The sequence below is a fragment of the Mustela putorius genome, unplaced genomic scaffold (assembly GCF_011764305.1).
Source record: "Mustela putorius furo isolate JIRA1106 unplaced genomic scaffold, ASM1176430v1.1 tig00000831_pilon_pilon_pilon, whole genome shotgun sequence".
Classification (NCBI taxonomy): Eukaryota; Metazoa; Chordata; class Mammalia; order Carnivora; family Mustelidae; genus Mustela; species Mustela putorius.
The window spans coordinates 305,164-320,137 of record NW_025421490.1 but is presented as its reverse complement, the minus strand read 5'-3'; the positions used below and the strand labels follow the sequence as shown (position 1 = coordinate 320,137).

Sequence of the window (14,974 nt, the reverse complement as noted above, 5' to 3'; positions counted from 1 at the left end):
CTCCCATTTCTCAGTGGGCACCTTCCCATTAAGGGGCCGGGGCAGCCCAAAGGTGGAGAAGCAAGCGTGCCTCTCTCTTAAGAGGCGACTGTCCCCCACCTGGCAGCCACCCAGCAGTGAAACAGACTCTGGATCAGTTGTCTGGCTTTTAGCTGTGGGGATTTGGGGGTGGGAGTGGGGAAGATGTCTCTGAAATTGTGACTCTGTGAGTCCCGGCTTTTTAAAACAGAAGGTGCCTTTTGGGAATTTTGCTCACGAAATGTTCTAGAAGCTTCTCATCAGAAAAGAATTGCTCATTAATATGGAGCTGAAGGCTCTGTCATCTCGTGCACCCAGCAGGGGGCTTGGGGACTTGCTCCAGGGAGGGCATCCGTGGGAAGCACATCGAAGGTGTCTTTATAAGATGCTTTCTGATGACCCTGTTGCCTCTCAGTTAGGTATTCTCGGTTTCATCCCGGTCTTAGGAGGTAAAGTTAAGTTTTAGGCACATTTAACTTGTACCTAATTAATCTTCCAAGAATGAAGTGGGGCTGTTGGCTGAAGGGAAACAGTTGCATTTTGTTTTTCAAGGTGGGATTGAAAATAAACCATGTTTCTGGAGCGTTGTTACGAGGAGTCGGTGTTTTCAGAAAAGAGGAAAGAAGTGCCTGTCTGATTTTAGAGCCTTCCTTTGGCTGTGACAAGAGTATTACGTGTTTGGCCTTCCAGCAGGCAGATTGCCCGTCCCCTCCACCAGCTGGTAATTGTAGTCGACTATTTTGGAACACGAGGGGTATCGTAATTAGTGGTGTGGAGTACAGACTGGTGAGTTCAGAATAGCCCTCCGTGCTTAGTAAAACCTAGAGTGCAAATAAGAGATAAATGTCTCCTATTTTGAGTGTGATAATAAGCTTTTCCTAAATAAACTCACCTCCTCGACAGTACTTATCACCACCAAGAGAGGGACAATCTCATTCCAAAATTACGAAGGAAAAACCTGAAAACCACTTCCTTTGACTTCTTGGTCGAAAATGTTCTGTTTCACGATTGTTCATCTATTTTCTGCTGCTGTGCATGTCCCCGGGAAACCTGGTATCTCGGGATCCTTAATTGATACTGACAAAATGACAAACCAGAGCGGGTCCTCCAGGCGTGGCCCTTTTGTGTCAGGATGAGTTGCGGACCTCAGTCTTTTGATAACGTGCTTTCCTCTTTCACTTAAAAGGGGCGATAACTGTTCGTATTCTGGATGATTTGTAGCCAAAGATCTTAAAAATCTGTTATTTAATATTGAGCGAGTTGTTAGGTGCTTTTATAAACTGATTCTTATGTATACGAGATGGTTCATAGCTGGTATTAAAATGCTTTTTATTTTTTCTAAGTGTTTTCTTTCAATTCTGGTTGAATTTTTTTTAACCCATTAATAAAGTAATAGCAGAAAACCTGAAAATAGTGGGATGCCTGGGTGGCTTAGTGGGTTAAAGCCTCTGCCTTCGGCTCAGGTCATGATCCCAGGGTTCTGGGATTGAGCCCCACATCCTGCTCTCTGCTCAGCAGGGAGCCTGCTTCCTCCTCTCTCTCTGCCTGCCTCTCTGCCTGCTTGTGATTTCTCTCTGTCAAATAAATAAATAAAATCTTTAAAAACAAAAAACTGAAAATAGTTGCTTTAGACTAATTTTATTGATAATTTCAGTAAAGCATAGGGGAACGTCCAGAAACACCACTCTGGGCTTTTTAAGTATATTTTCATTATGATCAAAGAGCAGGGCTTTTTAAAGTATATTTGTCTTATAATCTAAGAGCAGTTTACATTGGAAACAGATGATTTTAAAATTTACATTTTCTTAACAGACAAAAAAAAAACCCAGACTCTTACATACAGAGAACTGGTTGTTGGCAGAGGGGCGGGGAGTGGCAGGACGGGGGGAAATAGATGCAGAGGTTGGAGAGGTACAAATTTCCAGTTATAAAATAAAGAATTCACAGAGATGGAAATAGGGAATATAATCCATAATATTGTAATAATGTTGTTTGGTGACGGATGTGATGGCATTTTTTGTGGTGAGCGCTGAGCAGTGTATAGAATTGTTGACTCACTTATGTTGCACACCTGAAACCTATGTAACACTGTCATTATACTTCAAATAAACAAATAAAATTTACATTTTCTTTTTTCTTCTACAGGAAGGAACTCGAAACCTTCAAAGGTAATTTTGTGTTTAATTCTTCACTTTAAAGTAAATGAGAGTTAATCGATGTCAGATGTTCTCTCATGATGATGAACTCATTCCTTTTTCTTTGAATCAGTTTACATAAAAAAAAAAGTTTACTTAATCCTGTTTTTGTAAGTTTTATTTAATCACCAGTGGTTTTGATAGCCTCTTTGAGCTGGAACACATATCCCAAGTGAGAGTTTCTGCTGATGACCATGGCAAGTAATACGTAAGGATGGCCTCATCCTACTTGGAGGTTGTTGCGAATCCCAGTTTGACAAGATTCTGGTTTCTCGTGTGCACAGTCTGGGCCACGTGGAGAGGGCATGGTGATAGAGAGATGAGCCCCTGTGATCGATTGATTTTGGAAGGTCACCTGACCTTCCAAACTGTGTTCCGTCCTGGGTCCTGCCCTGCCACTGTCTTGTAACTTTGGATAAGTCTCTCGCCTTATTCAGGCTCGGTCTCTCCATCTGTAAGATAAGAAGCTCGGGGAACTATATCCTGAGATACCAAAAGCACCCCGCTTTGCCTTTTCATCTTAGGGAATTCACTTTTGAAGGTGGGACACTGGAAAAATAACTCCAGGTCATGTTGACCCTTGCTGGTCATGGCGCAGCACTAGTGCAAAATAGAGGAAACCACAAACTCTCCAGCAGCTCTGAGCCCTTCCAACGTGCTGCTTTTCAGTTACCGATGAGCAGGTGCACAGAGAAGGCAGCGTTCTCCAACAGACTCATCCCAGCAACTAGGAGGCTCTGAATTACTGCCTCTTACAGTACACATGAAACCAGTTTTATGCTTATTGTATTTCACATATGAGCTAGCACTGACTAAGATTGACTGAATGAGTACGTTTTTCTAGTTTATCATTTACATCTGACTCATTTGTGCGTACGGTCTGTTTAGCTGTTTTGGGAAAATGACTGACCTTCAAGATAAAAGGTAGAAAATCTATTCCTACTGTGACTCTAATTGAACAGGCTTGTTTTGGCTGGATTTCTGTTTGACTGACTACGGTTACAGTAAAGTGGCTGAGGTCGTGGCCGGTTTGTTGAGGGTAATGCTAAGTATCGTGTGATAGAACGTGTTCTCGTGGTTACCATTATTTCTCATCAATTTGTGCACCAGGACTCATGGATGTTATTTTCCATCCATGGTTGAAAATAAGAATGAAATCCTCATAAAATGTACATTTCCATCTCATTCTTTCTCTTGTAGGCTAGCATGTTATATAACATTAGGAGGCGGGGGCGGGGGAAGCGATCAAGTTAATATTGAAAGACAGGCAGGGACGCAGATGATGCACATGTCAGCTTCACTTGCATCTCAGACTGGGGCCTTTTTTTTTTTTTTTTTGGTATGACAATATTCACAGTGAAAGAAGAGACCAGCCATTTCCAAAACATTAGGTAGTGTGATATCGTACCCAAGAGAATCATTCAGTTTATGCCGACATTTCTACATTTATACACACGTGCCTAATTATGGTATGGCCTGTACCAGCGTATCCAGCCCACCCACGGGACAAAGAGAGCTCTCATATTTGAACAAACCATAAACTGATCATTGCATCATATCAAAATTTTTTAGTACCAATATTCATTGAAAATTCTGTCCTCCTCAGTGTTTTGCTAATATTTCAAAAGCATGAGTAGCACATAATTAAAAAGAAGTGTAACTGTTCTTCCAAGAAAAAACGTGGAGGAAAAAAGAAAAAAATTTACAAATTGTGACAGTTCCTTACTATTTGAGTGTTGTCTTTGGTTTTCCGTTATAGGTTACAGGAAGGCGAAAGATGTTACTTGGTCTAATTGTTTTATTCAAATCTTGTAGTTGTATTTGGAAGCTTATTTTCGAAGTTCATGAAAAGCTAACTTCGGGGAACAAAAACAAAATTAGTAACCCTCAAAAGTCAGTGGTACAGATGAGAATCATCCACATTCTGGATTCTTCCTTCTGTACTCCATGGATGTTAGTGGGATAGGTCCCCATTCCTGGGTGAGTACAGCTCTAAATATTATCGATACTGGCTATTGTTTGTTTTTTAAAATTCTGGCAGCAGGAAAGTTCTCTGTGTTTGCTGATTATTGCTTTGGTTTTTGGTTTTTGGTTTTTTTTTTAGAGAGAAAGAGAGAGCCAGGTCAGGGTTGGGGGGAGTGGTGAAGAGACCAGGGGAGAAAGGAAATCTTAAGCAGACTCCCTTGTTCAGCACAGAGCCTGACGCAGGGCTCTGTCTCACGACCCTGAGATCTTGATCTGAGCTGAAATCAAGAGTCAGAAGCTTAAACGACTGAGCCACCCAGCCCCACCCCCCACGAATATTGCATTTTTAAAAAACGTTAAATGATAGTCCCTTGGATATTAAACAATAGAAAAAGGAGAGTAGGATTTTCTAAATCTTAATTTTTAATTTTCAGTGGGGAAGGAATTCTATTACTGTAAGCATGTATAAAGTAAGGTTTTCACAGTCCTTAAGGACATAGGGAATTGGCCTTGAATAGACCTGCCTGTTTATTAGGGATTATTTATCACTTTCCCCATTTTAATTTTAAAAATAGTCATTCCGGGGCAACTGGGTGGCTCAGTGGGTTAAAGCCTCTGCCTTCGGCTCAGGTCATGATCTCAGGGTCCTGGGATCGAGCCCCACATGGGACTCTCTGCTCAGTGGGGAGCCTGCTTCCCCCTCTCTCTCTGTCTGCCTCTCTGCCTGCTTGTGATCTCTGTCTTAAAAAAAAAAAAAAAAAGTGAATTGTAAACAATCATTTAAAGAAAAAATAGTCATTCCATGTATGACTCCAAAATCACTCTCAAGGTTTTTAAAGGGTATGTCTAGAAAGAGTGTGCCCCTGGATGGGATGTTGCTCGAACCTCCATCATTCCTGACTTAACATGGCTTTGCTACGCAGACTCATTCTGTCTTCACTTAATTAATTCACCAAACTAACCGTCATTCTCCAGACCGACTGATGCCCGAAGCATGCTAAGTACTCACCAGCACACTCAGACCCTTCTAGTTCCACTGCTTGCTCGAATGCTTACCCAGGGTGAGTTGTTTGCTCTCCAGCTCTGAGGTGCTTGTTGTTACAATCTGCAGTTCAAATAATATCAGAGAAAACGAGGGAACCTCGGTGTTAAGGGGACCTGTCTGTAAGAAAACATAAGTTGACAGCTAGGGTAGACTTGGTATAGATTAAATAGATTTTGGAATTGCTGCAAAAGGCAAAATTCAGAATTAGAAAAGAATTGGGGAAAAAATAAGAAAAATCCTGAAGGGTTCCATATGTGAATTGTTTCACACATCTTAAATTCCTGCTCTGCTTTTTAAAATAGACCGGAAATTTTATTCATGGTAGTATGGGTAGCTTAAGGAAGACTTTAAGGAAGAATTTTCAGTCAGTGGACCTATGCTCAAAAAATTCACAAATAAAAGTATTGGTTATATTTTATATTAAAGTGTTTGTATATGTGTTTTTAATGGATCCCTATATTTTTTATAAAGATTTTATTTATTTATTTGACAGAGACAGAGATCACAAGTAGGCAGAGAGGCAGGCGGGGGACGGGGGGGGGGGGAAGCAGCGAGGAAGAGAGCCCTATGTGGGGCTCGAGCCCAGGACTCTAAGATCGTGACCTAAGCCGAAGGCCGAGGCTTAACCCACTGAGCCACCCAGGCGCCCCTAATTGTTCCCTGTATCAACTGTTTTTTAAAAAATTAAATGAAAGGGTGCCTGAGTGGTGCAGTAAGTTGAGCATCCCAACACTTGGTTTCGACTCAGGTCATGATCCCAGGGTCATGAGATCAAGCCCCATGTCAGGCTCTGGGCTCAACATGGGGTCTGCTTGAGACTCCCTCTCTTTGTCCTTCTGTCCTCCCACTGGTGCTCATGCTCTCTCTCTCTCTCTCAAATAAATAAATCTTAAAAAATTAAATGACCAACATGGGATCTAGTTGTATCATATAAGAGGATGTCCATTGTAATCTCCTTAATACAAAATTACCCAGCCATGTCAGATGTGTGACTGACGGTGTGAAAACCTGCCAGGATTTAGGAGTTACCACTATCACAGTGAGTGATAGAGTATGTGGGCAAAACCAGCGAAGGCCAGCCTGATACAGTGTGGTCACCAGTATGGCTTAGCTACGGAAAGCAAAGCCAATGCAGGGCATGGGGCCAGCGTGGTCAGAGAAATGGGAGGAAGACCAAGACAATTTAGTGACAAGGAAGGATAGAGAGGAGAAAGTGTACAGGAGAGGCGGCTATCAGTGATACAAGTGATGCAGTATGGGGAAGTCCCACTGGATTGGACGGTGAACAGTCATATTGGTAATTGGGCATCGGAAAGAGCCATTTGTAAAGGGAGAGTCCAGATTGCAAATCAGAAGTGTATAAGGAATTGGCGTACAAGGGTGATATGAACTCAGTATTCTTTTAAGAATGAGATGAACGAAATGAAAAAGTAACTTGAGATAGAATCAGGGTCAAGGTCGTGAGAGAGGGTGAAATCGAAGATAATAGAGTCGAGTAAGATCCTGGAGAAGAGAGAAAGCGGTTATATCCAGATGCGTTATCCTTGGGCAGGATCCAGAGACATCTCTTTCCCGAGCCTTAGAGAAGGGAAGATGCCTGGTAATATGGGGAAAAGTTGATATGGAGGGAAGAAGCAGTTTTTTAAGAATCCATTTAGAGCGAGATGGTCTGAACTTTGCAGGGCTAGGCCCAGAAGTAGAAATAAAAACTGAAACAAATATGCTTCGGTTAACACAGAGTTGGGACTCGGGGAGGCACATAGAGTAGATCAGCAGTTTGGTAATCTTGGAAGCTGAGGAGAGCAGGGTTGAAATGCCTGGGCATGGAATTCGGGCTGGCAGGGAGAGGCCTGACTAGACCAGTAAAATAAGCAAGTGGGGAGGCCTGGGGGATGCTGTGCACCATGAAGATGGAGAACACGTCAATAGTTGAGGTAGATCTTGTGGACAGAGATGGAGGTTTGAAATCTTAGCGGTGGAACAGTTCCCAGTGATGATCGCTAAAAACAGAAGTCATAAAACAGTGGAGGTTTTCCGAGTCAGAGAGTTCTGACCCCGCTGGGAGTCTCACTTGTTTGGATGACTCTTAGATGTGAACTATAGATACTTCCGGCTTGGCAGTCCTCAGCCTGCTGTAAATCTTCATGTATGGTAGGGGCGCCTGGGTGGCTCAGTGAGTTAATCCTCTGCCTTCGGCTCAGGTCATGATCCCGGGGTCCTGGGATCGAGCCCCACATCGGGCTCTCTGCTCGGCAGGGGGCTTGCTTCCTCCTCTCTGCCTGTGTCTCTGCCTACTTGTGATCCCTGTCAAATAAATAAATAAAAATCTTAAAAAAAAAAAAACCTCATGTATGGTAGATAGTAAACTTGGTAGAGTTTGTTGATTCCATTCAAGGGTTAGCTTGACATATAAGGTACAACTATTCAGCTGCCATTTTTCAATATTTAAGTGATGGAGACTCAGGTTGGATCATAGAACTGCCCTCTGTCCTCAAGGCTAAAGCCCTGGGGTAAAGCTTGTAGGATAAAAAGGCAAATACATACATTTAATATAACGTAAAAAATATTATAATAGAAGCGCACTGCAGCAGGAATAATGGACTGTTTAGAGAGAGGGCGGTACTGGAGCCGGATCTGAAGGAGGAGGGCTTACCAGGTCCGAAAGGCCAGTAAGGACATTCCAGAAGGAGGAGGGAACAATTGCAAGGATGCAGAGATGTTTATTTCGAGAACACAAGATTTAACTTCTTGTTCAATGAGGGAACTACAAATAATTTGTTAGAGCTAAAGCATATGGTGTGTGGGGCAGAACTAGTGAGGGATGCATCGAGATGTAGGCAGGAACAACTGATACCCAGCCTCAAATGTCATACAGAGGAGTTTAGACTTTTCCCTTTGGGCCAGTGGTCTCCAAGGAGGAATGTGACTACGCAGAATAATAGCAGTGGAAGAAGAAAACTGGAGCTTCGTTTCTTTTTTAGGCCTTCCTTTTAGATTGCAATTTTTGTGTGTATTATATAATAAACTGGTACAGGAATTCATGTATATGATGTATAAATATACAAATCTGGGTTACATGTTAAGTCTTTAACTCGTGGCGGAGGACCCTGGTAAGGGAGCTTACAGGAGGGTTCTGTGGTAGCCAGTGGACACAGGATGGGAGTGGGAGAATGCAAAAGGTTTTCGTTAGGGTCGTAGAATCAGACGATTCGCATTGTAGAGCAAGCGTTCTGATACCCTGGAGAAGGCCGATTGGAAACAGCAAATCTAGAGGAAGAGAATTGTTGGAAAACTTACAGAGATTTGAATTGAAGGCAGCGGTAGATTGCAAAGACATAGGAGCGTGACAGGGCGTGGAATCACAAGACTTGTAACTCCGTGGGGTTCCTCTTAGACTTCTGGCTAGGACATTTACACGCAAAGGGTTTTTTCATGCACCAAGAAATGTGATAGTGGCCAAAGCAGATTTGGGAGGGAATGGTAGTGAGTTTGGCTGTTTTTGGGGGGGAGAGAGTGGTAAAAGTACCATTTTGCAGGCAAGTTCCCCATAACCTCACAAAACTTTTTGGTATCCAATAGATTGAGAAATGATTTTTGAGGACAGTTTTATTGAGGTTTGATTTGTGTACAAAAGGTTCCTCCATCTTTAAGTGCCATTTCAGTGATTTTTACTAAATTCATGGAGTTGTGCAGCCATCGCCACAACCGAGTGTTGCGGTATTTCCATCACACACAGCGGTTCCTTTCTGCCGGTTTGCACGGAGTCCCAGCTGCCTCCCAGGCCCCAGGCCATCCGTCATCAGGGTCTGTCTCCATCAGTTCGCGCTTTCTGGACATCTCATAAATGCAGCCAGACAATGTGTAGTCTTTTTGCATCTACGCTCTTTCACCTAGTTTAAGATTTTTGAGCTTTTTTTATTGGCCAGTTGCTGTTACGTGTATGAATACATTGTGTTTCGTTCGTGCGTAGGCCAGCTGATGGGCATTTGGACGGCTTCCAGCGGGGGGTGGTTGTGGGAAATGCTGTAAAGTCTCCCGCGTGCCAGTCTGTGCACGGACATGTGTTTGCATCTCCCTTGGGTGTGTAGCTAAGGCTGCAGTTTCTGGGTCATATGATACTTTTAAACTGAACTTGTTAAGAAGCTGTGTGACTTTTCCAGAGTGCCTGCAACGTTTTCCATGCCCACCAGGCGTGTATGAGGGCTCTAGTTCCTTTCCTCCTTGCCAGCACTTATATCCTTCACGCTTACATTTAGGTCTGTGATCCATTTCCTCTCCCATGATCCCTTTCGAGTTATTTTTTTCTGCTTGTGGGATGGAAGAGTCTAGGTTGTTTTTATTTTTGTTGTTTTGTTCCTTTTTTTTTTTTTTTTAAACATATCAATATCTTTTTATCCCAGAACTGTTTTATGGTTAGACAGTCTCCCCGCCCCCCCGCCCCCCCGCCCCCCCCCGCCATTGACTTGCTTTGGTACCTTTGCAGGAAATCAGTGGCCATAAATAAAAGAGTTTATTTCCGGATTCTCAGTTTTGTTCCTTTTTGCCAGCATCACACTGTCTTGATAACTGCAGCTTTGTAAAAAAGTTTTGAAATTGAGAAGGATGAGTCCCTCAACTTTGATTTTTTAAAAAATTGGTTTGGCTATTTTAGGTCCTTAGAAATTCCATATAAATTTTAGGATCATTGTGTCAGTTTCTTTAAAAAAAGAATTCTGGGGCTTGGGTAGGGATTGTGTTGAATTTATAGATCAGTTGGGTGAGAATTGCTGTCTTAATATTGAGTCTTCCAATCCATGAACCAGAACTGTGTTCCTGTTTCTTCAGCTCTTTTTTGATTTTTCTCAGCAGTTTTTTATTTTCCAAATATAAGTCTTGGACTTTTGTTAAATTTAGCCCTAAATATGTTATTCTTCTTGGTGAATTCTATCTTGATCATACTAAATTTGAGGTGTCTATGAGACATGACTAGTAGAAGTGTCCAGGGGGTATGTGGACCTTCAGAGAAGGAGCTGCACTATATTTGGAAGTAGTTAGCATATAGGTGGGAAAGGAAGCCTTGGGTTTGGATGAAGTTGCCCACGGAGGGCAGGCGGAATCCACAAAAAAATGACCACGGAGAGAAAGTTAGGAAGCGCTACTATTCATCAAACAGAAGAAGAGAACTTCAGTTGACCCTTGGACAACACGGGCGCTGGCCCCCTGCATGGTAGAACTTTCGACTCCCCCCAAAACATAACTACGGTAGCCTACTGTTGACTAGAAGCCTCACTAATAGCATAAACAGTCAATTCACACATATTTTGCATGGTATGTGTGTTATATACTGAATTCTTAAAGTAAGCTAAGGAAAAGAAAATGTTAGTAAGAAAATCATAATGAGGAGAAAAACATACCTACAGTGCTGTCCTGTAGTTACTGAAAAAAATTTGCACATAAGTGAATTGGTGCCATTTCAAACCCGTGTCGTTGTTGGATCAACTGTAGTTGCTTATCATGGAGGCTGAGGACAGTCAGCCCAGAGGTGAGGTTTGAAAACCACAGGGAACCTTTCCAGGAAATGTCAAGAAGCAGCGTCATACCGCTGTGGAGAGGGCAGAGAGAAGGGTTGCTTAATCTGGCAGTCGGACGCCAATCGGTGGTGTTCCTGGGAATGGTTTCAGCAGCATGGGGTGTTCACGTGTGAGGCGGGCAGTGGAGACCGCACGGGGAAGGCTCAGGGCACAAGGAGCACGAGGGAACCTGCCTCGCACAGCACCATCCCCTGGGGGCTTGGCACACTGGCGGTTCCTAAGTGTCTGAACGAATGCGAAGTCGATACGATGCTTTCAACAGCGAAGACTCGGAAGGAGAGAGGGTCGAGGGGAGGGTAAGGTGCAGAGGAGGGATTTTTTTTTTTTTTTTAATTTGTGAGAAACTTGAATTTGTATGAAAAGGGAAACGCGGCAGATGAGGGAGAGGGGCTGGCGGAGCTGTGGCTCAGAGGAGACCGGAGGGAGCGGGCTTCCGAGCATATGGTTCTGAAGCAGGGAAAGACGCGGACAAGTGATTTGTAACTGTTGGAATTGTGATGATTTAAGATACTTACTAAAAACACGCAGCACGCTCTAAGCCACTGGTTAGTGTTGCTGAATTTGAAGAAAGCTTTAGGCTAAATTGATGTTAAAAATGAAGTGGGGGAAATTTACAAGATACCGACTGTGTTATGAAATGAACTATATTCTTCATCTTCATTTTATTGCTTTCCGAGAGTGAGGCTGCTTCTCTCTCTTCGCGTGTCATGAACACATCTCTGTGTCTCCAGGACCAGCTCACATGCGATGAGTGTATTTTCAGCCCCACCCCCGTGGCCGAGCCGCACTTGGTACGGACCCCCCCGTCCGTGCATCCATCTCTGCACACCAGAGCCCCGGAGCTTGCGTTTGGCTTTTACAGAGGCGGTAGATTCCGACACATGTCTGCTTAAGCCATCAGCAGAAAACTAACAGGCTTCCTACAGTCTCTTTGGAAAAACCTGCTCCGGGCTTCAGCCTCGCTCCCTTTGTTCTCCATCTCAGAAGATGCACATCAGGGGGGCTGCCTGGTGACAGAGCTTGCCCTTGACCAGCACTGAGCTCCGGTTCCCTTGTCCACTTTTCACATCCATGTCATCTCCAGGACTCACCGAAAATAGTCAGAGGAATCCCTGTAGGTGGAACTTTATTTTATGTTTTTTCTTCGCTGCTTTTCTTTATCGTTTTTACCTCCGTGCTTGAGTACATAGCAGTGTTTGCGTGGCATACAGATGATGGGTTACTAAAAAGCAGAAATTAAATTTCAGTTGGATTTGACTCTTTAGGCAGTACAAGCTAATGAAAGCTTGGTTAGTTTCTTTATATTGCCACGTAATACTTACCAGACTAATACCTGAAACAAATAAATTAATGTTGCATGCAGATCTGGGACTTTGGGTTTTATACTGTTGTGTCTTATCCTCCATCAGGTGAACTACACCAGACAGTCACTCTTATGAGGCAGTGTTTATATTAAAAGAGAAATATAAGATCCCAGGAAGGTCAGGGCAGCTATTAGAATAAGGAACCCCGTTCAGTTCTCGTGGTACAGCTCCATGAAACTAATTCGGCTTCCCTTGCTGCTAGTGTGCTCATTTTCCAGCAGTCAGTTAATACAGTTAAATTTGTGAGCCCTAGCCTACTGGGGAAAGTTAAAATTCACCCCATGCTACTCTATGGGTTTGCCTAAAATGGCGATTTTCCTGATGGATTTTGAAAATGTCATAATGCTTCATACAGATTAAAAAAAATATATATGTATCCTTTTCCTGATTCTGCAGAACTTTAACACACCTTGTATCACTTGTTGGCTGGAGGCCACAGTTTTCATGATGTCTGTATGTGGCGTTGTTATAAATACACACGCAAGGATACTAAACTTGGGCACTTTACTGCAAAAGATTATACCTTAAAATTACCGGGTGGATTTTTTGTTGCTGTCGAGAAATCTGTTTATCCCTGGAGAACACTGAATAATTTTCAGTAATTATTGCATTTTTAGAAACTGCATATTATGCCTTGTAGGTGTTAATGCCGTGTCAGAGTATCGTGCCCCGTCAGGGGAGAAATGGAAGAAGTACATGTTGTCCCGACAGCTTACTCTATCATGATTGCTCTGTTTTTAGATCACAGATAAGAATCAGGTACATCGGACTTGAGTTAAATGGAAAGTTCCTTCTTTTTCTCTCCCTTGTCCATCTTGTGTATATAGTAAACCCTTCAGGCTTCTTCAGCTTAGATCGAACTACTGAAGCAAAATGGTAGCACAAGACTTTAGTATAAAATTGGAGAATTAGTGGAATGAAATTTTAACTTGAGGTATTACCACCTTCTTCATTATTTAATTGTTCAGGAATAAACTGGTAAGAGTAGAGGAAGTGAGAACCTTAGTGCTTATCTTTCAATTATTTATAGGGACTTTCTAATAAATGGCATTTTCTTCCCTCAATCATTACTATCTTAACAGAGTTGTTTTAAGAGTAAAGCTTTGAATATACATATCATCATCTAGTGTTTAATTTTAAAGCTCCATATTATTCATTTAAGAAGTTACTCCCTGAAAATCTTGACTTGTTAATGAATACTGGCAAGATTCTTGAGTATCTGCTCTTTTTTTTTCTCCAACATGTCAACATGTGTAAGTATGTATTTGTTTTTTAAAAACCAGGTTTATATCCTGTAACTGAGTATTTAAATAAGGTGACTGTCTGTGTCCTGTAGCACAGAAATATTTATATCCTGTCTGCTAATTTGGGTTCTTAGTTTATTTTTAGGACCCTTGTTGATTTCCTTGTTCTGATGCCCTATCAGAAGGTGCCGTACTGTGGCATGACCTAGGACTCTCGAAGGTGATGTTTTGTTTTCCAGGGAAATGGGAGTTCTAACAGCTTGTTTGGGTATTAATCCACACAAAAGTAGAGCCTTGAGTTTAGGTTGTGATGCTTAAGTGTTACCTTTCTGTGATTACTTATCCTGATTATATACCACTGCTGGGTAACCGGTAATTGTAGCGATAGTGTTTTGTAGCTCTCATGAGGACAACTCAGTGTTGTGTATCATATATGCTCAGTGTCATGAATGAATACAGCCGTTCTCTTTCATTATCTTTCTGCTGGAACACAGTGTAAACTTGACAGCAAAAATTACACCTTTCAAAAAAGTAAATTCCAGTACCACAAAAAGGAGAGTTCTATGAAAATGTTACCTGTCAGGCTCAAAAAGAGATTTCATTCGGAGCTGCATGATTTCGTGTCAGGTTTTTGGAGGTTTGCGCTGGAAAAAACGTGTAGGCTCTTGTAGCGTAAACTGTCTCGGGCACCTTCTCAGAAGACTGGTAGCTGCCTGGTGAATTTTACAGACTTTGGGACAGGGGAGAAGTCAAGTGGTCCTCCGAGCCCCACGCGTGCCCTCTCTCTCTCCCCTTAAATGTTCATCTGACTTTGCATGTGGATCTGTGTCCATTCCATAAATAAAAGTCTGTGAAATTTGGTCAGTTTGACCGTAGTTGAGGAATAGAACAGTGTGCACCCTAAGATAAAGGAGGTAAGTACAGAAACGCTGGCCTAGTGCTAAGGGCTTTACCTCCCGTTTCTGCTGCTCTGAAGGCTGGAAGCACTAGTATGAGCTGACGAGGAGGAGCACAAGGTCCTTCCCAGCAGGCTGTCTGCTTCCAGGCCTCTAGTTACCATCTGGAAAACTTAGGAAGGAAGTATCGTACTAGTAGATACGGTGAAACTGAACAGGCAGAAACCTACTAGGTGAGGAGCACTCCTCGTTCTGTTTACATTTCCTTCTAATCGAAAGTAAAGGTAGTTTTAATGAAAATTGTCTCAGTAATTTCAAAAATGGAATAAAAGGGATGTCTGGGTAGCTCAGTCGGTTAAGCCACTGCCTTTGGTTCAGGTCAAGATCCCATGGTGCTGGGACCAAGTCCTGCATCGGGCTCTTTGCTTGGCAGGGAACCTGCTTCTCTCTCCACCTCTGCCTGCCTCTCTGCCTACTTGAGCCAGAGCTCTCGCTCTCTCGCTCTCTCTCTCTCTGACAAATAAATAAATAAAATCTTTTTTAAAAAATGGAATAAAAAAATAAATAGTATTTGAATATACAAACTTGACAGGATTTGTTCTGTTTTAATTTAGTAACATTGATGTGGTACAGAATACAAGTGTACCATGAAAGCTAGTGGAGTATAATCCTGTTAT

At 42.5% G+C, this 14,974-nt stretch overlaps 1 protein-coding gene across 2 annotated transcripts in view; it reads left to right on the top strand.

Annotated features, from left to right (window-relative positions):
* Positions 1–14,974, top strand: part of DTNBP1 (dystrobrevin binding protein 1) — a 130,477-nt gene that overhangs the window by 66,700 nt on the left and 48,803 nt on the right. For both annotated transcript variants that reach the window (XM_045085045.1, XM_045085046.1), the window contains exon 7: positions 2,164–2,186. In XM_045085045.1, coding sequence (XP_044940980.1) covers positions 2,164–2,186 — 23 coding nt within the window. The remainder of the gene's footprint in view (positions 1–2,163; positions 2,187–14,974) is intronic.